The following is a 27,662-nucleotide window of genomic DNA, read 5'->3' on the forward strand; positions in this document are numbered from 1 at the left end:
AGGTACACTTGGATTCCAGTGAAGTAGTCAAATAAATAACAGTGTTCAAAAAGTTATATTTACTGCCACAAAAGATGAATCATGCCTCTTTGGGGAATTTTTTTTTTTAACTTCTTTTTCCATTTTGGACTACTGGATCAGTCTCTGAAAAGAGTTTGGAATGTGGCCAGCTACTTCCCTCGGCATTTTTCATCTGAGACTGAAGGACTGTACAACTCCATTTTCCACTCTCAGTCAATACATCTTAGATAGTGGGGACTTGGCCCATATCTCTTCATTTTGTAAAATAAATAAATAGAAAAAATAAGACACCAAAAACACAGCCTCTTTATAAATATAGATTTGAGAATGAGGACCAAGAAATACAGTTAATAAATCTTAAGAAAGAGATACTTATTATAATAATCTACTACTCTAAACTCCATACCCATATTTCAGATTATAATAAGAACACTAAATTACTACTGGGATGATGAATTAGCAGATACCATTAAAAACTTTCAAGAGGAAGAACTATACCCCACCGACATCCACGTTAAAAACCAGGCACTCAAACGGCGTACGGGGAAACTCAGAAAACATCCCGAAGCCGATCTGTGACTGCCTCAACAACATTACCTCACGGATCACCTGAGCACTCAAAACTAGTATGATGGTAAACTGATCTGTAGGGTAAGGGACACTGACAGATCTAATGGCAAAACGGACACTTGAAAACATCAAAGAAAAGTTCAAATCAAATAAGGTCCTTTAAAATATTAAACCTACAGCAGCCCATTTTACTTGATAAAGCATTAGGGGGAAACTACATGTAAATCACTTTGGGAAATTAAATTACGTGAATTTTAAATATCTGAGCACAATACAAGGGAAAATGCCTTATAATAGGCATGGAAAAACTAGTTCAAGGTCTGGTACCAGCTTGTGCCCTTAGTTAAATCCCTTTAGCCCCAACACCTCCACTTTCTAATCCATAAAATAAGCATAATTTTCCTTTCCTTTGCCTACTTCACAGGGTAAGAATCAAATAAAATAATGGATGCAAACATATTTTGTAAGTCATAAAATATAAAATTGAAGGAGGCTCTTCAATGTACAAAAAGCAAGCAGTATTTGTTATAGAAATACTGCTTGCTTTTTGTACATTGAAGAGCCTCCTTCAATTTATCATGTAGCAAAAAACTCTGGGTATCACATCATATTAAAGCAAAAGCACAAGCCATAAATATATAAAATAGATTATAAAAATATATAAAGGGCAAAAGAAGAGAATATAAGGAAGAGCACAATATAGCTGCTGATAGAAAGAAAGCTTCTGTGATTTAGACAAGGGGAGAAACAAACCACTTATTAAGATTAAATTCCAAATATTCAGTCTGATATGGTTGCAAGAGTGGCTTCGGTCAGACCACAAAGCTTCTTCATGTGTTTGAAGAACACTGGAAGCTAAAGCAACTGTGATAACAGACAAATCCATCACCTCTGAGGAGGTGTTGTCGGGTGGGTGGTGGGTAGGAGAGTTTGCAGGAAACTGGTAAATGGAAATTCAAGGATAAATCAGACACAGGCTTTGTCTTCAAGAAGCTGGTAGTGTAGTTCTGGAGAAAAAAAGTACAAACTAAACCTAAGGCGGAATAAAGAGCTATAAAAAGTACAAACAAATTGCCAATGAAAGATAAAGAAAGGTAGAACTGATTTCTTCAGCTTCAATATGGTGGAGGTATACTGGGTCTTAAAGAAGGCATGGGAGATTAATGGGTTTTGAAGGCAGGGCAAAGAATTCCGGATTTGATAGTGTAGGTTATTAGAATTCACTGAAGGCTTTGAAGGCAGCAAGTGGCTAGTTTACCTTTAAGATGATGAAATAGGGGCGCCTGGGTAGCTCAGTGGGTTAAGCCTCTGTCTTCGGCTCAGGTCATGATCCCAGAGTCCTGGGATCAAGCCCCACGTGAGGCTCTCTGTTCCGCAGTGAGTCGGCTTCCTCTTCTCTCTCTCTGCCTGCCTCTCTGCCTACTTGTGATCTCTGTCTGTCAAATAAATAAATAAAATCTTAAAAAAAAAAAAAAAAGATGATGAAATAAAAAATAGTGGGGCAACAAAAGACCCCTTCCAGAGTTTGCAGGGGTGATCTGGAAGAAATGAGAGGGCAGAGAACAGACGCCATGAAGGTAGTTAATAGGAAGGATGAAACTAAGTAAAAGTATCATTATATTTCCATCAAAATCAAACTAGAGAATAATCCATTTTTCGGATGAAAAATATACATACTGCTCTGAAATATCTTGTATCTTGCCAGTGTCTTGACATTTATAAGGAGTAAGAAGAAAATACTGCATTTATTGGGTGATCTGAGAGAATTATCTATTACCATTCTAAATTCCTCTAAGGTAGATATAGTGCACTAGGTTTTAAAAAAATAATAAAGAAGAACTCATTAAGTAAATCAGCTGAAGTCAACCAGCGGCAAGAAAGAAATTACAGAAATTGGAAAGTGTGACTGATGCCACTGTTCACACTATACCAGAATGCTCTACCACAGCATGAGAAGTCTTTAGGGGTGGTTCAAGCAGAGACTGGATGGCTATACAGGGAATCAATTACCAAATGTTATTTTAGTCTAAATTATATTGAAAGTTTTCAACTCTCTTAAAACTCTAATGCATCTTGGTATTTGTTTTAGAGCATTTCTATTTTTTCTTTCTTTCTCTCTCTCTCTCTTTTTTTTTTTTTTAAGATGGCCTGAATTAAACTATACAAGGCTAACTAGATATAGCATATTTAAAATGGTAAATCTTTTGAGAATGAAACCTTATCCAATTCACTGAGTGAAAGTAATATTGATTGACCCAGCCACTGGCCTTGAAAACAGACATAATGAATGCTGTAATGAACAGAAAAGAGTGATCATAACATAATTGCGACAATTCCATGAGATAATAGCTGGATTAACAGCCATGCTCCAGAACACAGCCTTCTATTACAATTTGAGATGTGCTTATTATAACTAAAAATGAAGAAGGTAAAACAGGCTACACCGAGAACTGAAGATATAGGCTGCCCCTCAATTTTATGCTATTTTAGCTCCTTAAAAATGATTTTTGAGTGATTCTATCATAATATGCATAAAATAAAAATAAATATATAATTCTAAAAATTGTATCTTTATGTATAATTCATTAAATATTCTAACGAGCTTCAAACTTCAGTTAAAGCTTGTTCAAAATTTTTGTATTTAAAACAGCACCATAATTTGAAATTTCCAAATGTGTACTAAGAAGTAATACCGTCTGCTGCAAGGAATTAAAATGTGCATTGCTAAGTAGATAAAATATTTCTATACCTTTTTCCATTAAGTAGCCCCAAGACACAATTTTAAGGCACAGGATATTTAAGAATACCTCACAAAACATATCTAAATTGAGCCAAAGAGAGGAAGAAAAAATATATTCTGTGACTTAAACAAAAAGGTACCACCTAATTAACAGACATGCATAAGTCTGAAAGCCCTGGCAATAATAATTTAAATGTCCAAGCTCAATAAGTAAAATAAAGTACCATGGTCCCAACAATTATTAATTTTATTATAAAAACTCCTCTCATCACTAGTATTTTGTTAATCAGTGGGGTTTACAGTTGTAGGACACTGCTTCACAATGGAAACTCAGATTCTACTGTCTTCCCTCCTTTATTCATGTTTCACTCCAACACCAGAGTGTTAGAATTGTGTCACACCTCTCCCATAGTGAGGAAATTCACACCTTTGTGTTACGTTAAACAAATAAAAAATACAATTCAATTAATGTGTATTAAATTCATTAGGGGGAAAAATACTCTTATTTACTTTTTAATCTCTATTAAATCATGATTCAATTGCTATTTTAACTAGAATTAGCTTTCTTAATAATAGCACTATTGAGATAAAATTCACATACCATTTGCCCAAAGTGTATGGTTCAATGAATTTTAGTATAGTCATAGAGTTGAACAATCATCACCACAATCAACTCTACACACTACTCATTTAGATACCAGTTCTTCATTTGGATTGTTTCCACCTTTGGGCAATTATGAATAATGTCGCTATGAATATTAGCGAACAAAAGGTTTTGTGCAGACCTGTGTTTTCATTTTCCTTGGATATATAGCTAGTCGTGGAACTGTTGGATTATATGGTAACTCTCTATTTAAGCTTTTCAGGTCCTGCCAGACTATTTCCCAAGTGACTGCAAAATATTATATATAATATATAATATTTACTAGCAATAAATAAGGGTTCCAACTTTTCCATATCATTATCTACACTTACTATTATCTGTATTTTTTATAATTTTTATTTTTTAAAGATTTATTTATTTGAGAGAGTGTTGGGGGTAGGGACAATGGGAGAATCTTTTTTTTTTTTTTTTAAGATTTTATTTATGTATTTGAGAGAGTGAGAGAACACTAGCAGAGGGAGCTACAGAGGGAGAGGGAGAACTAGGCTCCCTGCTCAGGGGCTGGATCCCAGGACTCTGGGATCCTGACCTGAGCCAAAGGCAGATGTTTAACTGACTGAGCCACCCAAGTGTCTCTAGGGAGAAAGTCTTAAGCAGACTCTGAACTGAGCATGAAGCCTGATGTGGGGCTCAATCTCAGGACCCTGAGATCACAACCTGAGCTGAAACCAAGAGTTGGATGCTCAACTGACGGGGGCCCCCCAAGAGCGCCATCTGTCTTTTAAAAAATAGGGTATGAAATGGTATTTGTGGTTTTAATTGAAATTTTTAAACTGATCCAAAAAGAGGAAGAAAAAAATAGAATCTATGATCTAAACATATATATCCTTAATAGCTAACAGTGTTGAGCATCTTATCATGAGGCTATTGACTATTTGTATAGTTTCTTTGGAAATATGTCTATTCAGACCCTTTGCATACTTCTAATTAGGCTGTCTTTATTTTTAATTGTAAGAGTCCTTTATACATTCAGGATTCATATTCCTTATCAGATATATGGTATGCAGACTTTTGTCCCCTTCTTTGGGCTGTCTTTTCACCTCCTTGACCATGTCCTTAGAGCACAAATGTTTTTAATTATGATGAAAGCAAACTTACCTATTTTTCTCTTGTTTCTTGTGTTTTGGTGTCATATCTATGAAACTACTGTTTATTCTAGGTTCATGAAGATTGAGTTCAATGCTTTTCTCTAAGCAGCTTATGGCTTTAGCTCTTACACTTCAGTCAATGATCTCTTCTGACTGACTTATTTATATGTGGCATGGAGCTTTTAGAATTTACATATATTTGGCAACCCGCTCTTAATTATACTTTAAGGTCTTAAGATAATGTCAATTAAATATATATATATTTTTTTACTTTTTTGAAATAACTAAGAAAATTCCTAAAAATCCCTTAGGAGTATTAATAATGAAGAAAGCATTCACTAAATAGCATACACATTTTAAAAAATACAACATATTCCTGCATTTTATGTAAAAGTTAAAATACAAGGATGATTTACCAATAACAGAAACTCATAATGAGAGTTAATGTAAAATTTAAAATTCAGAAAATATGCTAAGAGGTAACATGTAGTATGTTTCTATAAACTCGCTTCCTTCTGTTATGACCTTTAACAGTTTCATTCTTTTATTTTGTGTGAAAGCACAGTGTTTGTCTTTTTCCTCTTTCATAACAAGAGCACCCAAAATAGTTCTCAGCATATAACAAGTAAAAATATTTTAAATCAAATAGATAAGCAAATGAAAATGAATACATATAAGAACTAGCACTTCAGATGCAAGAATTATGATAGAAGGGTAAGACAGAAACAGAGAGGTTGACAAATATTTTGTCTCTATGAATGTTTTGCATTTATTTTTCCCTCTGCTAGTGTCATTCTTCCCCTGGTTTAGGGATTATTCTTTCTTTCCCTCCTTTAGATTTTAGCTTGCATATCCACTCCTTAAAGACATTTTAATGGAAATCCTGTCTAAACTAGTTTCCTCTATTATTGTCTATTACAGAATTATATTCTTCATAGGACTACTCCTGAATGGAATATTTTCATATTTGTTTGTTTACATGCTGTCTTGCTGTCTTCCACTACAGTAGAAGTGTTTCCCATTCTATCTGTAGTGCCTAGGACAACATGTGTCACATTACCAACTTTAAATAAATAGGTAATAAGCTACTGGATTAATAGGAGCATGAAAAAAACTGCTGATCCCTGCATCTTCAGGAACAGCTAGATTGAAACCGTAGGCGGGGCACCCAGGCAGCTGTCAGTTGAGCATCAACTCTTGATTTCAGGTCAGGTCATGACCTCAGGGATGCAAGATAGAGTCCTGCTCTGGGTTCTGAGCTGGGCATGGAGCCTGCTCAAGATTCTCTTCCCTCGGGGCGCCTGGGTGGCTCAGTGAGTTAAGCCGCTGCCTTCAGCTCAGGTCATGATCTCAGGGTCCTGGGATCGAGTCCCACATCGGGCTCTCTGCTCAGCAGGGGGCCTGCTTTCCTTCCTCTCTCTGCCTACTTGTCCTACTTGTGATTTCTCTCTGTCAAATAAATAAATAAAATCTTTAAAAAAAAAAAAAAAGATTCTCTTCCCTCAAAAAAAAAAAAAAAAAAAAAAGATTCTCTTCCCTCTGCCCCTCTCTGCTCTCTCTTTCTAAAAGGAAAGAAAGGAAGAAACCATAGGCAAACACACCTCTGCAAAGCAAAGCTATATCCTCAGTGGTGGCATTCAGTTACCTGGTGCCTTTTCACAGTTCCATAGAGAACTTTTCCCATCTAATAGAACAATGAAGTTGAGGCAGTCATGCTTATACCTCATTGCCCTAGTTATAGAAAGAAATTTGAGAGGAAATATCCAGCAATCTGCCATGAAATCTCGGTAAGCAGAAAGCTTTTGTCTCCAAATCCCAGGGGAGTTCTAATCTATTTAGAACAGAATAAATTACAGGAACTCTCCCTTCCCTCTAGTCTTTAGAATTCAGTATTTAGCTTCCTTATAGAGATGCAAAATACCTTAACCTAATGAAGAGATAACACGTGCCTATCTACTCTTTAATCTGTTCACTTGTTCTTTATCTCTCCCTTTTTCTTAAGTCCTTATAAATATAGGACTGAGCAGGTGTAGCATTTACTGGATGCCTACCTAATATCCATTTTCCCCTTCATATTATCAGAACCCTGTTTTGATAATTACTACAGTATCTACAGCTCAAAATTTAAAAACAATCCAGACATTTCCCTATATTTATTGCATCTAGGGGTGACCATGTGACACAGTTCCATATTCATCACTGGATATTGTTTCTTTCATTACTGGAATTTCTAGGAAAGTATGCTTTCCTGATAAATACTCATTCTTTCTCTGTGCCCCTTTCCCACTGCCCAGAGTGTACGTGTGTTACCTGGAGTTACAGGGCTCATCTTGTACCATGAGAAAAAGGTCAAATACATTTAAAGACATTGGCTGCGGGTGCCTGGGGGTTTAGTCGTCAAGCATCTGCCTTCAGCTCAGGTCATGGTCCCCATGGAGCTCCGCATGGGGCTCCCTGATCAGCCTCCTTCTCCCTCTCCCACTCCCCCTGCTTATGTTCCCTCTCTCCCTGTGCCTCTCTCTCTCAAATAAATAACTAAAATCTTTTAAAAAATAAATAAATAAAGACCTCGACTGTAATGTGCTTCTTGAACCAGTCCATTACCAAAACCCATAACTGTCAATCTCCAGGCTTGTGATTATGTAAGAAAATTTAAACCTCTGTTATTGGTATCTTTTACTCAACCTTAAAACCTGGGTGATACAGGCAAGTGAACTTAAGAGTTCTTTCATTAATAGTTTCATCAAATTTTTCAGTGAGATTTTGTGCATACACTGATACCTCAGTGTATCACCAATATATGTGACTCACTGAGTCATATGTAGGATCATGTGTAAGGTGATTGCATAATCACGGACCCAATCCTAATTCAGGATGCTTTTGAGGGTCAAATGGTTACTCTCAATAACTACACTAAAACATCACACATAAACTGGAACTCTCCTGGATGAACCAGGGTATATGGTTACCCTGTGGGAGACTTACGCTCTCAATGGCCTCAAAATAAAGTTCTTTCCTTCTAGTTAGAAGTGGCTAAAATATGTCACTTTTGACATATACATTTCCATGCAGCTAAACCACTTCTCCAATTTAACTACTAGATTTTTAAATTCTGTGGTATAGAAACAAACTTTAGGTGTACCATAAATGCAGTAGGCTGTAGGCTTGAAATGGTTTCTATGCTTCATCACATCTCTCTCCCATCTAATTCTCAATGGAGAATCGACTGATTTTTCCCTTTACATTTAGCACTCATTTCTTTTGCTTTCTCCTCCCTAAAGTATATACAAATCATGGCCTATAGACTGATTATATTTTCCTCCAAGTGAGTTAAATAAAGAGATATTTAGAAGAGGGAAAGCCCCCCAAATTGAAAAACTGGCTCAAGCTGGGAGCGGGAGAGTGGGGGGAAAAACTGATCTTTATCTTTGGAGGATTTTTTTATTACAAACCAAGAAACATTAACTTATGAAATTACTAATTCTCACTTTGGTTTTGGAGAAGGAAAAGCAAGGGAAGGCAGAACTAATAATGACAAGAAATCTCTACTGGGAATTAGGCTGGCCTGGAGAGCCATAGTAAAGCCATAAATCTTCGGAAGCAGGCAACCAGATAATTTCTCAGTAAGAATGGTGTGGAGAATATGGAGCTTTTACAGAAAGTCTGACTACTCTGAAAATTGGTTCATCTATCAGTTTATCTGGTTAAAAATAAAAAATGTAACCCAAACTGGTTAACACAAGAAAGTCAATTATTGAGTCACAAAATTGCAAATGTCACAGGTAGGGCTGCCTTCAGGTATGTCTTCATGTGAGCTTCAAAAGATGTGAAAAAGACCTGGTTTCTCCATCTTTTCACTTAAGCACCGGGTCCTGTGAATGCCAGAATCAGTCTAATCCAGAATTTCTCTTGTGCTTTTATGATGGTAGCAGTCCTTCTATCCTTTCAGTTTTAAATCTAGTTTTTAAAAAAAAAAAAAAAAAGGCAACTCTCCTTCAACAGGTAAAGTCAAGTCTTGGGTCTAAAGCTAATTGGCTCTAATTACATGAGAAATACTCTACAGCTCATCTTCCATGGCCAGAGCAGCTAAAGAAAGTACTTTAGGCAAACCAGGAATCACCACTGAAACTAAGGGTAAAATTAATACTACATGAACATCACAGACTGATGCTAAGGAACTGATTGAGGATACACTGAGCATGTACTACTACTACTACTACTGGGGCTGCTGCTGCTGCTGCTGCTGGGGCTGGCTAACACTGAGCATTCACTGTGTACCATGCACAGTGCTAGGGTTTTACTTATACCCTTTCATTTCACCCTTGCTATAATCCTATATAGCATACATTTTCTTTATTATCCCCATTTTATGTATGAGGAAACTGAGCCTAGAAGTTTAAGAAATTTCTCCAATGATAGAAAAGAAAGTACATTACAGAACTGATTCAAATTCAGTTTTATTTCTAAAGCTTGTATTCTTGAATACTACTTAAAACTGCCCAATGTGCTAATGTCTAAAGAAATGCAATCTAAAAATTTTGGATATATGACTACATATTGGCCTAATGGCAAGGCAGAAAGGAAAAAATACAAAATTTAGTATCATTTCCAAAGGATTCAACGAAAGGTCTTCATTAGTGTGGCTCTTAGAAGCTTAATCCTACTTTTATTTTTCAATGAAAACTATAAGTTGAAACACATATGATAATTTTTTAATTAAGGCTAGCCCTGGAGCTAAAGTATTAATATTTTCCTGAAGTTATAAACTCTTAGGATAAAATCAACATCAATTAATACTGAAAACACAGTAAGTTAAAAATGAATACTTACCATTATTTAATCCTTACTGAAAGGAAAACTAATGATCTATTATTCTTTCTAAAGAAAGGCAACCTAATTCCAACAACAACCAATCATTCACATTTGCAAGCAACAACTGCCAGATTCTTGGGCTGGCAAGATTTCATATTTTCTTTTTTCTTTCTTTCTTTTTCTTTTCTTTTTGTTGTTGTTGTCATTGTTGGTGTTGTTGTTGTTGTTGAAAAGGATACCTCAGTTCATTTAATTAGTATATATGAGGGACAAAAACAAAAACAAAAAATAGGCAAAATAAATGATTTTTTTTCTAGGTGCTATGGCCAAAAATTAACCAAAGATGAAAAAGAAATGTTATGAAATTCAAGGAAATCACATGTATATGGAAGAAAAAAATGTAAATTTCCTAAACTGAATATTTAACAAACTAATTGGTAAATAAGCTTTTGTGATTTGGCCTTTGACTTCTCTCTATCCAAGTGCCATTAACCAAAACTCTATGATCCATTTGGCATTAATGGCTAAAGTTTTCCCTCTTTCTCTCTCTTCTCTCTCTCTCCTTAAATATTCAGGACTTTTCCGAGAAAGTACCTGCCCCAAGAAATAGTTTTACGTATGCCTCAGATTTTAGAACATTCCATGAAGAAGTCAGTTGATGAGGAAACTGAAATTCTAGAGTGGGTAATTATTTTGTACCTCTGTTCTACACATGTTTGGTTAAAAAATCTGCCATTTCTTTTCAACATAAAATGGAAATCTTCCACTGAAAGATGCAAGCTGCTCCCAGAAGATGACCCGGGCAATCTTAGCTCCCTCTCTTTTATAAGCAGTATCTGGTACATAAAGGAAAACACGACAACATCACCTTTCAAAACTACAACACAATATCGACCTCAATGCAGAGAAGCATGAAAAATGACTCCTCTAGCAAACTTGCCATGTTTCAAAACCCATTAAAAGTTGAACCAGTTAACTGGACTAGAAAGTGTGTAGAGACATAATCAGCACAATTATTACAAAAACCAGTAACACCAGAGGCCCAATAAATTATTTTCAGAATTAACTGCATGAAATGCATCCATCAGCTGACTCAACAAGATTTTAACAGATACCTTTATATGGTAATTGCAGCCTTTAGTGCTATAGGATATTTTAGTCTATATTAGATCTGATCACTAACTTCAAGGAGCTTGTATCAAGTAGGATAAATAGGGCCCAAACCCAGTGATTCTAACAAAAGGAAGAAAGGGAATATACAGATAAATGTCCCATTTTTGTAGAAATTTTATTTTGCAGAAATTAGGAAAAGTTTTATTGGGTCCTCAGCAATGGGAAATTTTGGACATCTACGAGAGTGAGAAGCAAAAGAAATTAGAGAAGTAAAATAAAAAGGTAACTTCTCCTATTGACACCTTGTGGGCATAAACTCATTCTCCCCCATAGCTTTCTTGGTCCTCTGCTTTTCTTCTTCCTCAAAGACCCTTCCTATGTTTCTCAATAGCTCTTAATTTACTTTTTCAATATAAAGTAAGTGCCTTATCACAATCTTGACATCATTTGGTCTCACTGAAATACCAGATTTAGGCATGCAATTTTAAATGGTGCAAAAGGACATGAGGCAATTAAGAAATATCTCTCTCATTCTTATAATTATTGCTGTTGATACTTATAAATAAACGAGGTGATAGGTTGTCCTGGTTTTAATATAAGTATGCTTTTGACATTATGTTCTCACAGTACAGAGTGACACATCTTTAATTTCTTTTTTTTGTTGTTTTTAATTTTTTCAATTTATTTATTTTCAGAAAAACAGTATTCATTATTTTTTCACCACACCCAATGCTCCATACAATCCGTGTCCTCTATAATACCCACCACCTGGTACCCCAACCTCCCACACCCCCGCCACTTCAAACCCCTCAGATTGTTTTTCAGAGTCCATAGTCTCTCCTGATTCACCTCCCCTTCCAATTTACCCCGACTCCCTTCTCCTCTCTAACACCCCTTGTCCTCCATGATATTTGTTATGCTCCACAAATAAGTGAAACCATATGATAATTGACTCTCTCTGCTTGACTTATTTCACTCAGCATAATCTCTTCCAGTCCCATCCATGTTGCTACAAAAGTTGGGTATTCATCCTTTCTGATGGAGGCATAATACTCCATAGTGTATATGGACCACATCTTCCTTATCCATTCGTCCGTTGAAGGGCACCTTGGTTCTTTCCACAGTTTGGCGACCGTGGCCATTGCTGCTATAAACATTGGGGTACAGATGGCCCTTCTTTTCATGACATCTGTATCTTTGGGGTAAATACTCAGGAGTGCAATTGCAGGGTCATAGGGAAGTTCTATTTTTAATTTCTTGAGGAATCTCCACACTGTTCTCCAAAGAGGCTGCACCAAATTGCATTCCCACCAACAGTGTAAGAGGCTTCCCCTTTCTCCACATCCTCTCCAACACATGTTGTTTCCTGTTTTGTTAATTTTGGCCATTCTAACTGGTGTAAGGTGATATCTCAATGTGGTTTTAATTTGAATCTCCCTGAGGGCTAATGATGATGAACACTTTTTCATGTGTCTGATAGCCATTTGTATGTCTTGATTGGAGAAGTATCTGTTCATATCTTCTGCCCATTTTTAAATATGTTTGCCTGTTTCGTGTGTGTTGAGTTTGAGGAGTTCATTATGGATCCTGGATATCAACCTTTTGTCTGTACTGTCATTTGCAAATATCTTCTCCCATTCCGTGGGTTGCCACACCTTTAATTCCAATAGCAAATAGGAGAAACAATGTTGCCTTGGAAATTGAATATTGGAACTAGGATTTCCTTTTCTTGACCTACCTCACCTATACTGAGTGAGCTCATTTTAGTCACATAAACTCTGCTTCCCAGGTGTAACTTTTGTCCTTCTGGAGCAATAGCACTGTTATTATAAGGCTCAGATGAGACTGTTTATATGAAAGCTCAGTTAAGAATGGAAAAAGCATTCTACAGTGGGAAGATCTATTATACATACAGCCAAGGACAGTGTGGTATTGCCAAAATCTCATAATTTCTGAAGTTACGACCTAGATAATAATTTGGGTTCTGTTACTCACCAGGATGAACTTAAGTCAACAAGCTTCCTAAGCCACAGCTTTTCATCTATATTTAATGGTCTGTTCCTACCCTTCACCACAGAGTTGCTGTGCAAATTACATATAAATCTAAAAGTCCTTTAGAAACAATAAAAACTAAATAAACTATATTATTTGTACCAGCACAGCCATTAATACTGATGCTATGACTGCCACTGGTAGAGCTACTCTCATAACAGCTTATAATACTACTTATGTATTAGAACAAAGACTGACTTAAAAGAGTCATTTTATCACTGATTTAGTTTCAAATATAATTGACATGGATTAAGGCAGTGTTAAACAATATGAATTTGTACTCATATGATTTGACCTTAATTCCTCAACTGAAAACAAAAACCTCAACATAGTTCATAAGCTAAATAATTTTGATTTTAGAGATAATTTATACAAAGCCAAACATTATCAAGTAAGTAAACAATGACTATACTCAGAAAAGCAAATCTTTCTAAAACATTTTAATCATTATCAATCACTGAAATGCCAGGGACATGTGTGCTAAAAACACCAAACTATTCATTTAAAAAGCCCCAGTTCTGGGGTGTCTGGGTCGGGGCACACTTGGTTGAGTGTCAGACTCTTGGTTTTGGCTCAGGTCATGATATCAGGGTCCTGAGATCGAGCTTTGCATCGGGTTCCATGCTTAGCAGGGAGTCTACTTGGGATTCTCTCTCCCTCTCCCTCTGCTCCTGAAGCCTGCTCTCTCATTCTCTCGCTCTAAAAATAAATAAATAAATCTTTTTTAAAAAGACAAAATACTTTCAGCCTTGTTCAAGTCTTAAACATGCCTCAAGCTATTCAAATTGCATTATTTTTAAGTGCAATTTCCTAAATTCAAATATCAAGGCTCTCAAGTTGTCCAAAGCACTAAGTTATGTTTTCACTTCCCAAATGATGATGTACCAGATGTTACTCTCATAAATTTCTTTTCTCTCATTATTTCCTTCTTCCAAGTTGGAGGAAAAAAGTAGATGGTAGGCAGGAGGGAAGTATCTCTTCTGCTTTAATAAAATATCATAGACTATATGGCTTAAACAACAGACATTTATTTCACATAGTTCCAGAAGCTGGGAAGTCTGAGATCAAGGTGTCATCAGATTTGTTTCTTGGTGAGGGCTCTTCTCCTGGCTTGTAGATAGCTGTCATCTCACGTATGCTTACATGACATCTACTTTGCGTGCTCAAAGGCAGAAAAAGTTTTGGTTTCTTTTCCTCTTTCTCCAAGGATACTAACCCCATTATGAGGACTCCATCCTTATGATATCATCTAAACCCAATTACCCAATTAGGAGGCCTCACCTCCTAATACCATCACACTGAGGATTAGAGCCTTAACATATGCATTTTGGGAGGACATGTTTTGTTTATAGTAGGGTGTGACTGGGGGTCTAGTCATATATTAATAAAATATGGCATTCACTTCAATTAGACAGTGTGTATACATGTAAAGAACTTAAACCTTGTCCCAAAATATGTGTGGCATTTGCCCTTGGCTTATAGAAATTGGTATTTGTTTGCCTGAGGGCCTTAGGTTAGCCAGAGAGAAATAATGTGTTTTAGGGTTAGCACTTTGGGTCATGCAACATATGAGTCTACCAGGAACCTTAGGTCAGCCACATGGGCAATCATTCAATCAATCCTACGTAATGGAGTCTCAATAAAAACTCTTAATTAACACCAAGGTTCAGGTGAGTCTCCTGATTGGCAGTATTTCATGTGCACTGTCACATATTGATACCAGAAGAGCAACACATTCTGATTCCACAGGAAGAAGACAACAGAAACTTTGCATTTGGTACTTTTGGTGTCTCCTATACTCTGCCCCTATACTTCTTTCCTTGGCTTCCCTGTATGCTTTCCCTGTAATAAACACAGGTATAATACTTACAAAGCTTTCAGTGAGTTCTGTAAGTCCTTCCCATAAATTATCAAACCAAAGAGAGGTGTTGATCCACCCTTGACCCAAACTTAACAGTTGGTGTTAGAAGTGAAGGCGGTATTGGAGACTATACTCTCTAACTTTGTACTAGCCCAAACTTCTTGCAACAGGTAATTATGATATAAGTAAAAACTGTAGGAAGATGATGATCTGTCTATTTTAACCACTTTAATATGCTCACTATATAGTATAATTTTGAGTATGTGGTAGAGCTCCTATAAATATATATTGACTGAAATTTGGGTTTACTGAGGCTTACTTTGAGGGCAAAGGAGCATTTGCGCTGGGACTGCAAGATCACCAATGTAATCATAGGTAACTGTTCACCTGCTATATATAATTTTCTCCATCTATTCTTGGAATAGGCAATTCTTTAAAATTCAACAACATTGAGGGCTTTCCTTCATCAGAGAATGTACTTAATGTTGTGACTGGAGGAAATAGATGGCCCAGGTGACAAAGATGGATATGATACAATTCCTTCCCGCTAGAAAAAGAGACACCAATATTGCAATACTAAAGCAGAAACAGTATCTAATTCTCACTGATATGGATAATGGAAAGAGTTCACATATCAGTAAGATTTGAACTGAACTACAAGGAAGGTTAAGAATTATACAGGTACAGAACAACAAAAAAGTCAAATATAATAGCAACATCAATGTAACTATAGTAGTATTACTTTTAACCTTTATATATTTTATTATACCTATGACTCTATAATAATTATCTAAAATATCTTATCACTAATTTTTAACCTCCAGTTTGAAAATAATCTGACTTTAGAATTTTATATCAAAAAATTATTATCTGTCATTGTTTTATGTATACAAGGTTCAGTTCAAACTAATAAAAATATACAAAGGTACCAATCTTCCATGAAATTTATAGAGAGTAGAAAGAGGAGATTCAGGCTACCCCATCTCTGTATATGCTGAAAAGATGCAAATGCAAATGCATTTAAGCATTTAAGCATTGTGATAATTTAAGCATTGTGATAATTTGATAAAATTTAGGTTATTTTATAAGCTTTTTCAAAATCTTGTAAACCTCAAAGAGAATGACATACCAAATAATATTAAAATTCAAGTTAGTTAAAACTGGTGAAATAGCAAAAATTTTTAAATTAAGGGCGCTATCTGAATAAGGTAAAATTTGTAGGAAAATCTGTCTCAACAGATTGTGACACAGCAGTGTTTCCTGAACTACTGAAGAAGGTGTTTCAGGAACAGAAGTTTCTAGCATTTGTGAGCTTCTTTTGTGTGAGAAAGTGATGCCTTCTAGAACTTTTATTTACTCTACTTCACAGAAAAAATTACCATTTAATACCATTAAAATTATTTTGGGCTTCCTTTCAAAATGGCATAATAAATATAAACTTAATCAAGGGGGCAAAAGAATTATACACTGAGAACTACAAAACATTGCTGAAAGAAATTAAGGAAAAAAACAGATAAATGTAATGACATCTGTGTTTATGGATTGAAAGATTTAATATTGCCAAAGTATCCATACTACCCAAAACAACCTTCAGATTCAAAGTAATCCCTATAAATCTCAATGACTTTTTTTTTTTTTCAGAAATGGGAAGAAAAATTCCTAAAATCCACATGGAATCTCACAGGATTCTGAATAGTCAAAACAATTTTGATTTAAAAAAAAAAAAAAAAAGGTGGAGAACTCACACCACCTCATTTTAAAACATCTTACAAACCTACAGTAATCCAAAAGTGTAGTACTAGCATAAAGACAGACATATATATGAATGAAACAAAACAGAGAACTCAGAAATAAACTCTCACAAATATGGTCCAGTGATCTTTGACAAGAGTGCCAAGAGTGCACAATGGGGGAAGGATCATCTCTTTGACATATGGTGTTGGAAAAACTGGGTATCTGTATGCAAAAAATAAACACATAAAATTGGACCCTTACCTTACACTATATACAAAATTAACTCAAAATGGATTAAGAACCTAAATGTAATACCTAAAATTATAAAATTCTTAGAAAAAACATAGGAGAAAATCTTCATGACATTGAATTTACCTATGATTTGTTGTGTATGAAACCAAATTCACAGGCAATAAATGTAAAAATAGGTAAGTGGGATTACATCAAAGTTTCTGCACGGTGAAGAAAACAATCGACAAAATGAAAAAGTAACCTGCAGAATAGGGAAAGAAATTTGCCAACCATCTATCTGATAAGGAGTTCATATTAATATATAAGGAATACTTACAACAGCCAAAAAACACATTTAAAAATGGGCAAAGAACTCAAACAGATATTCTCCAAAGGCATACAAATGGCCAACATGTACATGAAAAGTGTATGCTTATCATCACTAATCCAAGGAAAATAGGAGTCAAAACTACTATGCAATATCATCTTGTATCTATTAGTAGGACCACTAACAGAAAGAAAGAAAGAAAGAAATAAAGAAAGAAAGAAAGAAAGAAAGAGAGGAAGGGAGGAAGGGGGAGGGAAAAGAGAGGGGGAGGGAGAGAGGGAAGAAAGGTGGGAGGAAGGGAGGGAGGAAGGGGGAAGGCAGGAAGGGAGGAAAGGAAGGAAAGGGAAGGGAAGGGAAGGAAAGGAAAGGAAGAAAAAAAAAGAAGGAAAGAAAAAAGCAAAAGAAAGGGAGAGAGAAAAGGACGTAGAGAGGAAGGAAATAACAAACGTTGGTAACAATATGGAAAAAACTGAAATCCTTCTACACCGCTGCTAGGAATACAAAATGATGCAAATGTTGGGAAACTATATGGAGGTTTCTCAAAAAATTAAAAAGGAAATTTTTTCAGATGCTACAACATGGATGAAACTTGAAGACATTACACTAAATGAAATAAGCCAATCACAAAAAGATAAATAATACATGATTTCACATATATGAGGTATCTAAACAGTCAAACTCAGAAACCGAAAGTAGAATGGTGTTTGCCAGAAGCTGAGGGGAGGGGAGAGAGGAGAATTGTTTATGGGTATAGAACTACAGTTTTGTGCAAGATGAAAAATTTCTAGAAATCTGTTGCACAACAATGTGCATATAGTTAACGCTACTGTAATGTAAAACTTAAAAATGGTTACGATGGTAAATTTTATGTGTTTTTTACTATAACTAAAAAAGAAAAAAGGCATGAGTTTAGACTATGTTGCACCCACTCTGCTCCAAACAGATGAATAAAATATAAAAATGTAAGTTCTAAATGACACAGCCAGGTTCAAAGCAAGCTAAGCATCCCTGTGGAATGGAAATGAAGGACTGAGTAGGCTGGGGCCACAGGTTCCACATTCTGACATTGGTAGTGCACCCCAGAGCTCCACTCTGGTCAAGTCAATGGGAATAAAATCCCTCTATGCAGGCTGGGGACTGAAGCCAGCCTGCATGGTCACACTAGTACCTAGGATAGTCTTCCTACTCCAACCGTAAAAGGGCAAAAATAAAAATGCTGATACTACTTTGACAAGACCTAGTGAAAGACACCACCTCCCAATGAGAGGAACTAGACCCCCTCCCTAACCCCAGTGTTACCCCAGGGTAAGAGCCTTGAAAGGACTCTAACATCTTACGCTAAACTAGGGCCACTGGAGACCAGATAGCAAAAACAGCAACAACAACAACAAAAACAAACTAGAAAGTGGGGGCACACCTCTGAGGAAGAAGACCATGAGGTGGGACAGGGGAGGGGACAAAAGTGTTCCTACAGACCAAAAATCCAAACACATGGAGAACGAATTTTAAATTCTAAGGTAATTTCAACCTAATTGTAAAAATGATTGCCAAAAAAATCAATTATTAAAACATGAATTCATTACCAAAGAAATTAAACTTATAGAGAAGTTTGACAAAGTATTATAAGAATGCTCGGAGAGATAAATGCTTTTATAACCTCCTATAAAAAGAGCCGGATAGTAAAAACAGGAAGAAATCAATCAAGATTTGGGATTCAAAAATGAAAACCATAGTGATTGAAATCACAAAATAGCTGCCATTAATTCTAAGGTACATGAATTTGAGCTTCTATCATAAGTCATTTGAGAATTATCAGCTTCAAGATAGAGAAATAAAATGTATATGGTTAAGAGTTAAAGTTTTCCAGAACTGAAGAAATGTTAATCTTTGGATTAAAAGTACATTCTGAATTTCTAACAAGATAAATTAAGATAGATTCACAATAAGATATACAGTTGGATGTGAAAAACATGAAACATAAAAAGGAAATTTTTTTTACATATAGTTACCTACAAAGGAAAAATATTCAACTGACAACAAACTTCTCACAGTCAACAACAGATGTCAGAAACCAATGGAATATAATTTTCAAAGTGCTGGGGAAAGTACAGGTCTCCCGGAATTGTAAAATTATCTGAACTATAATTAAAGAGTGAAAGTGAAAAGAAGGCATTTTCATGGACACCAGGACAAAATGAATTCACCACCTACAAACCCTCACACCCAAAACAAAGACTTCTTTCAGAAGAAAAATAAATTTCAGAGGGGCCAAACTGGATATGCACACAAAACCAAAAAGTATATGCATAGAAATTATTTTAAAGATTGGTGAATTTAGGGGCACCTGGGTGGCTCAGTCACTAAGTGTCTGCCTTCAGCTGGGGTGGTGATCCCAACATCCTGGGATCTAGCCCCATATTGGGCTCCCTACTCAGCACGGAGGCTGCCCCTCTCCCTCTCCAGCTCACCGTGCTTGTGTTCCCTCTCTCGCTATCTCTCCCTGTCATAAAATCTTAAAAAAAGAAAATAAAATAAAGATTGGTGAATTTGACCCTGCAATTGCACTCCTGGGTATTTACCCCAAAGATACAGATGTCATGAAAAGAAGGGCCATCTGTACCCCAATGTTTATAGCAGCAATGGCCACGGTCGCCAAACTATGGAAAGAACCAAGATGCCCTTCAACGGATGAATGGATAAGGAAGATGTGGTCCATATACACTATGGAGTATTATGCCTCCATCAGAAAGGATGAATACCCAACTTTTGTAGCAACATGGACGGGACTGGAAGAGATTATGCTGAGTGAAATAAGTCAAGCAGAGAGAGTCAATTATCATATGGTTTCACTTATTTGTGGAGCATAACAAATAGCATGGAGGACAAGGGGCGTTAGAGAGGAGTAGGGAATTTGGGTGAATTGGAAGGGGAGGTGAACCATGAGAGACTATGGACTCTGAATAACAGTCTGAGGGGTTTGAAATGGCCGGGGGGGTGGGAGGTTGGGGTACCAGGTGGTGGGTATTATAGAGGGCACGGCTTGCATGGAGCACTGGGTGTGGTGAAAAAATAATGAATACTGTTTTTCTGAAAATAAATAAATTGAAAAAATAAATAAATAAATAAATAAATAAAAAGAAAGAAAAAAAAAGATTGGTGAATTTAACTATTAGCTATAGAAGAATAACAAATCATGCATATTATTTTCTTCTAAAGTGTCATTAATCAAATTGGCAAGAAGTATGGTGGTGTTTACTTGGCAAGGTAGCATCCTAAGGTCAACCAGCTTTGGGGAAAGAGGACATGAACACAAAATAAAATATTTAGCAGACTATATACTTACATATGCATGTTAGAAAAATAAGGGTAAATCACTAAAGATTTAGAATTATAACCTACATTTACAGACTAGCAGAAGAATAAAAATAGAATAGAAAAAAAAATGTCAAACCAAGGAATAAAAAAAGAACATGGAAGCAAAAAAAAAAAAAAAAAAAACAAACTACAATGGTAAAAACAAATTCAGATGCATCAGCAATCTCATTAAATGCACATGAATTAAACTCCACTATTAAAACACAGATTTTTCAGAATGGATCTTAAAATTTTAGCTCTATGCTACCCAGCAGTCACTTCATCTTTCCCACTCTTTCCTGTCTCCTGGTGAGGGGGAGAAATCAGATGTCAAGAGGGAATTCATTCCTACTTTAAAAATGAATACAAACCAGGTGAATGACACTAGATAAATGATACCATTTGGACTCTAAGTAGTTTCTTTAAGACCAGCTGGGTTTGCCCCAAGCCACATGCCAACCCTCATTGGCCTATACTGCCTACGGCCTCCACTGGTATGCCTAACCACACTGTCTAACATGAAGTAGGAAACTGCTTTTTAAAAGAAAAATTCAAGCCTTAATATACACCAAAAACACCTCAATAAAGCCTATGTAAACAGCTGCTTTTACTCACCACAGGGCCCCTGGCTGCACGGGTGCTCTCCTGCTGAGGCATGCCACACAGTACTGCAGGAGTGATGGAACCTTGATGCTCTCTCCTCTTTCAGGTTTGTGTCCCCTAGTATTAGCCTTCTCTAGACTGATAACAAACTCTTCAGGCTTATGGCCATCATTTAAAATCATTTAAAATTTAACAGAATAGAGATTCCAGAAATGGACCCTCAACTCTATGGTCAACAAATCTTTGACAAATCAGGAAAAAAAAATCAAATGGAAAAAAGACAAGTCTCTTCAATAAGTACTGGGAAAGTTGGACAACTACATACATAAGAATGAAAATGGACCATTCTCTCACACCATACACAAGATAAACTCAAAATGCATGAAAGACCTCAATGTGAGACGGAATCCATCAAACTCCTAGAGGAGAACATAGGCAGTAATCTCTTTGACATCTGCTACAGCAACTTCTTTCAAGACATGTCTCCAAAGGCAAGAGAAACAAAAGAAAAATGAACTTTTGGGGCTTCATCAAGATAAAAAGCTTTTGTACAGCAAAAGAAGCAGTCAATCAAACTAAGAGGTAACCCATGGAATGGGAGAAGATATTTGCAAATGACATTACAGATAAAGGGCTAGTATCCAAGACCTATAAAGAACTTATCAAACTCAACACTGAAAAAAACAAATAATCCAGTCAAGAAATGGGCAAAAGACACAAACAGACACTTCTCCAAGGAAGACATAAAATGGCTAACAGATACATAAAAAAATGTTCAACATCACTAGCCATCAGGGAACAATTCAAAACCACAATGAGATACCACCTTACACTAGTTAGAAGGGCAAAAATTAACAAGACAGGAAACAACAACTTGTTGGCAAGGACGTGGAGAAAGGGGAACCCTCTTACACTATTGGTAAGAATGTTAACTTGTGCAGCCACTATGGAAAACAGTATGGGGGTTCCTCAAGATGTTAAAATAGAGCTTCCCTATGACTCTGCAAATGCACTACTGATACAGATGTAGTGAAATAGATACAGATGTAGTGAAGATACAGATACAGATGTAGTGAAGATACAGATACAGATGTAGTGAAAAGATAGAAAGATACAGATGTAGTGAAAGATACAGATGTAGTGAGAAGAAGGGGCACCTGTACCCCAATGTTCATAACAATAGCCAAACTGTGGAAGGAGCAAAGATGCCCTTCAACAGATGAATGGATAAAGAGGGTGTGGTACATATATATATATACAATGGAATATTACTCAGCCATCAGAAAAGATGAATACCCACTATCTGCATTGATAGGGATGGAACTAGAGGGGATTATGCTAAGTGAAATAAGTCAAGCAGAGAAAGACAACCATCATATGGTTTCATTCATATGTAGAACATAAGAAATAGCACAGAGGGCCATAGGGGAAGGGAGGGAAAACTGAAGGGGGAGAAATCAGAGAGGGAGATGAACCATGAAAGACTATGGACTCTGGGAAACAAACTGAGGGTTTTGGAGTGGGGAGGGGAATGGCGTAGCTGGGTGATGGGTATACGAGTATTAAGGAGGGCGTTGTAATGAGTACTGCGGGTTACACGCAACTAATTAATCACTGAACACTACATCAAAAACTAATGATGCACTATGCAGTAGTTAACTAAACATAAGCAACATTTTAAAAATCAAATTAATCAATTAATTAATTAAATTAAACATCAGCTCTTCCTCCAATTAGTTCTATCCAGAAAGAGGGTGATTTTGAAAGTAAGAGTCCTAATGTCTAAGTCAGCCATGCCATACTTACAATCAAAGGAAAATTGTTCCCAGTCACCTCTACCATAAGCAGGGAAAGATTATAATTCTTGGTATAAGGCAAGCTGATTTAGAGAAAGGAAAAACTGAATATCTGGGGACCCCAAACAGGTAACTCATCTGGTAATTATTGTCATTCTAAGGCATTAACTCCTTCACAAAAAAGCACCCACAGTAAAATTATCTAGTCAAGAATTTCTTAAAACCCCTCCTAAGGGCTCAAGCCTCCTGTGTTTTAAGCCTAGTTCTGAGCAAGAATCATAAAAAATATGCATCTCTGAACATGCTTCAGAGTAGGAAGCTCACCTGTCTCATACTGAATACTCCAGCTCCTCTCAGGAACTTTGTGATTGCATCCAACAAGGGTGCCCCTCTCCAGCCCTCCCCACCCCCCAACACACACACACACACCTATCAATTGTTCTCTGCCTCAATACTGTTGTCAGACTTTCTGTGTTTTTCTTTTTCCCAAACCTCTGGAAATGAACTCTGGTCCAGAGGGCTGAACTCATTGTTTTTGTATAATTGCTAGTTTTAGCTCTTTACTTGATGACTGATGAAATCCTTAAGTCAGTATTATCCTAAGATCATCCCCATATTTTAGTCTGTATTACAGTCAAAAAAATTTTTTTAAGATGGGATTGGGAGGGAGACAAACCATAAGAGACACTTAATCTCACAAAACAAACTGAGGGTTGCGGGGTCGGGGGGGCGGACAGAGAGGGTGGCTGGGTTATGGCCACTGGGGAGGGTATGTGCTATGGTGAGTGCTGTGAAGTGTGTAAACCTGGCAATTCACAGACCTGTACCCCTGGGGCTAATAATACATTATATATTAATAAAAAATAAAATAAAATAAAAACTTTTTTAAAGATTTTTTTTAAATTTATCTATTTATTCGAAAGCAAGTGAGAGAGAGAGTGAGTGAACATGGGGAGGAAGAGGGGCAGAGGGAGAAGCAGACTCCCCGCTGAGCAGGAAGCCTGGATGTGGAATGTGAGGCTTGATCCCACAACTCTGAGATCATGACCTGAGCCTAAGGCAGACATTTAACCGACTGAGTCACCCAGGTGCCCCAAAACTTTTTTTTTGAAGCTTAACTAATTGGAATTATTCAAAACAACTTTTTTTTTTTTTTTTTGCTTATTTAAATTCTTACTTTAAAATATAGACTCACAAGAAGTGGACATTATGTGAGAATTGGGTGCCTGGGTGGCTCAGTGGGTTAAGCCGCTGCCTTCGGCTCAGATCATGATCTCAGGGTCCTGGGATCAAGTTCCGCATCGGGCTCTCTGCTCAGCAGGGAGCCTGCTTCCCTCTCTCTCTCTCTGCCTGCCTCTCTGTCTACTTGTGATCTCTCTCTGACAAATAAATAAATAAAATCTTTGAAAAAAAAAAAAAAAGAACTGTGAGAATTATGGCACATTAAGAATGAAAGCTCAAAATCAAAATAAGTCAATCAGAGAAAGACAATTATCATATGATCTCTCTGATAGGAAGAATTTGAGAGGCAGGATTGGGGGTTGTGAGAGGTGGGGGGGAAAATGAAACAAGATGGGATCAGGAGGGAGACAAACCATAAGAGACTCTTAATCTCACAAAACAAACTGAGGGCTGCTGCAGTGGAGGGGGTAGAAAGAGGGTGGCTGGGTTATGGACACGGGGGAGGGTACGTGCTATGGTGAGTGCTGTGATATGTGTAAGCCTGACGATTCACAGATCTGTACCCCTGGGGCGAATAATACATTATATGTTAATTTTAAAAATTTTTTTTAAAAAAATGAAAGCTCATTTTTGTTTTAATCAAAAATGTATTTATCTGTATTATAGTGAATAGAATGGTTGAAAACAATGAGCATGTACACATCTAGTATATGAATGCAAATGCATATCTGAATATGAGGAATAAAACAGTAACTTAAAAATCCTAATATGAATGACAGATGTATCACTAAAAAGCAAGCAGAGTATAGCAGAGATTCATTTAGCTAAATATGAAGAGTTTAATAAAAGCTATTTAATATTTAATTTAGAATCTCATAGGCATAAGTGAACTTCCTGAATAACTATGCTATTTACTGAGATCATAGAAAGTAAGGGTAGAAATCTTCAGCCATGATTTTCAAGGATATCTCTTCGTGATCTACAAATAGGCAAATTCCCTTCTGAGAAAACAGAAATTATATAAATACATGAGATTCAGTGGAACCACACTCTCCCAATGCATAAATTACTATCTTGAGAGTCAGACAGGCATCAGACAAGAGTTAACTATTTTAAAATATCAGTGCTCAAGATGCAGTCACTGCTGCTACCTAATTTTGTCAGTTTAGGGTTGAGGAGAGATATTAAACAACATGATATCCAACACGCTCTGTTATAGGTCCAGAAGTTAAGTCAAAGTGGGGAGGTAACTTGCCCAAAGAGAAACAGTAACTGAAATGTAAATAAAACTCAAATATCCAGCCCCTAACTCAGAGCTCATTCCATAAATTCACCTTGTCTTTGAAGTGACCAGTTATGACAGGAATCTGTTGTATTAGTGCTGAACAGATTTATTAAATACAAAACAGAAACACAACCTATTCTGAGAAATTTTTCTCCCCAACAAGACAGAGAAGACTCCCAGACAAACTGAAGAATTTAACTTCTTAAACCATCCTCTTTGCTTAAAGGAGAAGTAAAAGGAGAAAAGAAAAATATCTTACCCCTTGAATTAGACAGAAAGGTAAAATTCAAAAGATTGACATACCCTCTAGAAGTAGAAGCCAGACGAAAAGAATTTATATAGTATAGCAAGTAACTAACTCTTTCTCAGGAGGGATGATCCTTCACATCGGAAATTGTAAAAATCTTAATAAACTGCTGACATGTTGGGTCAGAAAATCAAGAATGACTTCAACTTCTACTTTTCTTCCCTAAAATAACTGTTACTTCACTAGCTCTCAATGCCAGGTTATGTGTGCACACAAGCACACGCGCGCACGTGCACACACACACACACACACACACACACACACGCTTTACAAAGTACTTACTGAGCTGTAGAGATAGCCTTCACCATTCATGGCCACATAAAGGCTGGCCTTCACCCCTTGGATAGCCACCACACGCAGGCCCACAGGAATTAGATTGAAGAGGGCTAGAGAGGAAAAAAGAAGACAGAGGAAAAATCAGTGACCTTTTGAATAAATCATCCTGCTTCTTAAGATGACTCTTTTGAGAATTAAAAACAATGCATTAAAATTAGTAGGGAGAGAGAGGGAGACTGAGATGAAAACTGGCTTCTTGTCTCTGCATCACCTTTAATCACCCATGTGACCCCAGGTAAATCACATAAACTCATCTGTAGCAAAGGGGTTACATTCCATCATAAGGTCTCAATGGGCCCTACAGTTTTATTTCTCAAAATTAGCACATACCCAAACAGTATAATGGGATTTTTTCAAACAAATGAATAATTTGAACCAAAACATTTTCAACAGTAGAAAATGTAACTGCAGACATAAGTAATTAGAAAATATGATCTTTATAACTTATCCCACGCTGTCTTGCTTTCAGATTTTTCTCCGTAGTCCTAAGCATTGTCTTGAATACAGAAGATATATAAATCACTGGTTCATTCTTAGCTACATTGGTGGAATGAGAGCTTTTCTTTTTATAGTTCAATTCCTTTACATGTAAAAGTAGATATATAAAAAGATGGATCAGTAATTGATAGCTTAAGCTCTAATGAACATATTTTAGACCTCAGAATATGTACACACACACACATATATACACACATATGTATATAAATGTGCATAAAACCATTAAAAATTAACCTGTTAAATTTAACTCAATAAGACGAAATGGGAACCTGCTTATAGTCTTTAAGTAGTTGGGTTGTCCATCACTGAAACTATTGAACAGTCTACATATCTACTTGGAGAAGATACTCAAGCACCAGAAAGAGAAACAAGAAGATAATCTATTTTTCTTCCAATGATTTTTTTTTTATGAATTCTATCTCCCTAGCACTACTCCAGTTGCTACTGTTGCAATTATAAAATGAGCATAAGCACTCGGTGTGGTGAAAAAATAATGAATAATGTTTTTCTGAAAATAAATAAAATGGAAAAAAAATGAGCATAAGCATAAAACATTGCCCCTTCCATGAAAGAATTCATATTACATGAGGGAAGAAAGTAATCCTTTAGGCTCTACAGATGACAACACAGCTACAGATGAAATACCTCACAGCTGCATGCATAAGAGCATATAACTGCATATGGTTTAGTTGGAAGTCCTTATCCCTCTTTTTTGCTGATACAATGTCCATCAGTTCTGGTCATCTTCTTAGTTTTGAGTGCAAAATGTATGAAAATCCAACCAAGCGCTACCTGGAATGCCTGTTTATTCTTGGCTTCTCTCAACTTGGGATGGTACGCTAAACAACACACACACACACACACACACACACACACACACACACACACAGTATTTGGCTTTCAGTCAAATGTTCATCCAATAGCTGTAAAGTATCAAGCCTGAGACCACAGGTTTACTATAGCAGATTTTAATTCCTAGATGTGCTCGACACTAGACCAGTCTCTTTGCCTCTTTCAACCTGTTTCCTTATTTGTCATTAAAGTTGAGAGTAGATCTTAGGAGATGCTCAAGAATTATTGGCTCAAT

At 36.4% G+C, this 27,662-nt stretch overlaps 1 protein-coding gene across 3 annotated transcripts in view; it reads right to left on the bottom strand.

Moving 5' to 3' along the window:
• FGF12 (fibroblast growth factor 12) overlaps nucleotides 1–27,662 on the bottom strand; it is a 556,671-nt gene that overhangs the window by 163,176 nt on the left and 365,833 nt on the right. For all 3 annotated transcript variants that reach the window (XM_044252008.1, XM_044252007.1, XM_044252006.1), the window contains one exon: nucleotides 26,024–26,127. In XM_044252008.1, the coding sequence (XP_044107943.1) occupies nucleotides 26,024–26,127 (104 nt within the window). The remainder of the gene's footprint in view (nucleotides 1–26,023; nucleotides 26,128–27,662) is intronic.

Source organism: Neovison vison, chromosome 6 (genome assembly GCF_020171115.1).
Source record: "Neovison vison isolate M4711 chromosome 6, ASM_NN_V1, whole genome shotgun sequence".
NCBI lineage: Eukaryota > Metazoa > Chordata > Mammalia > Carnivora > Mustelidae > Neogale > Neogale vison.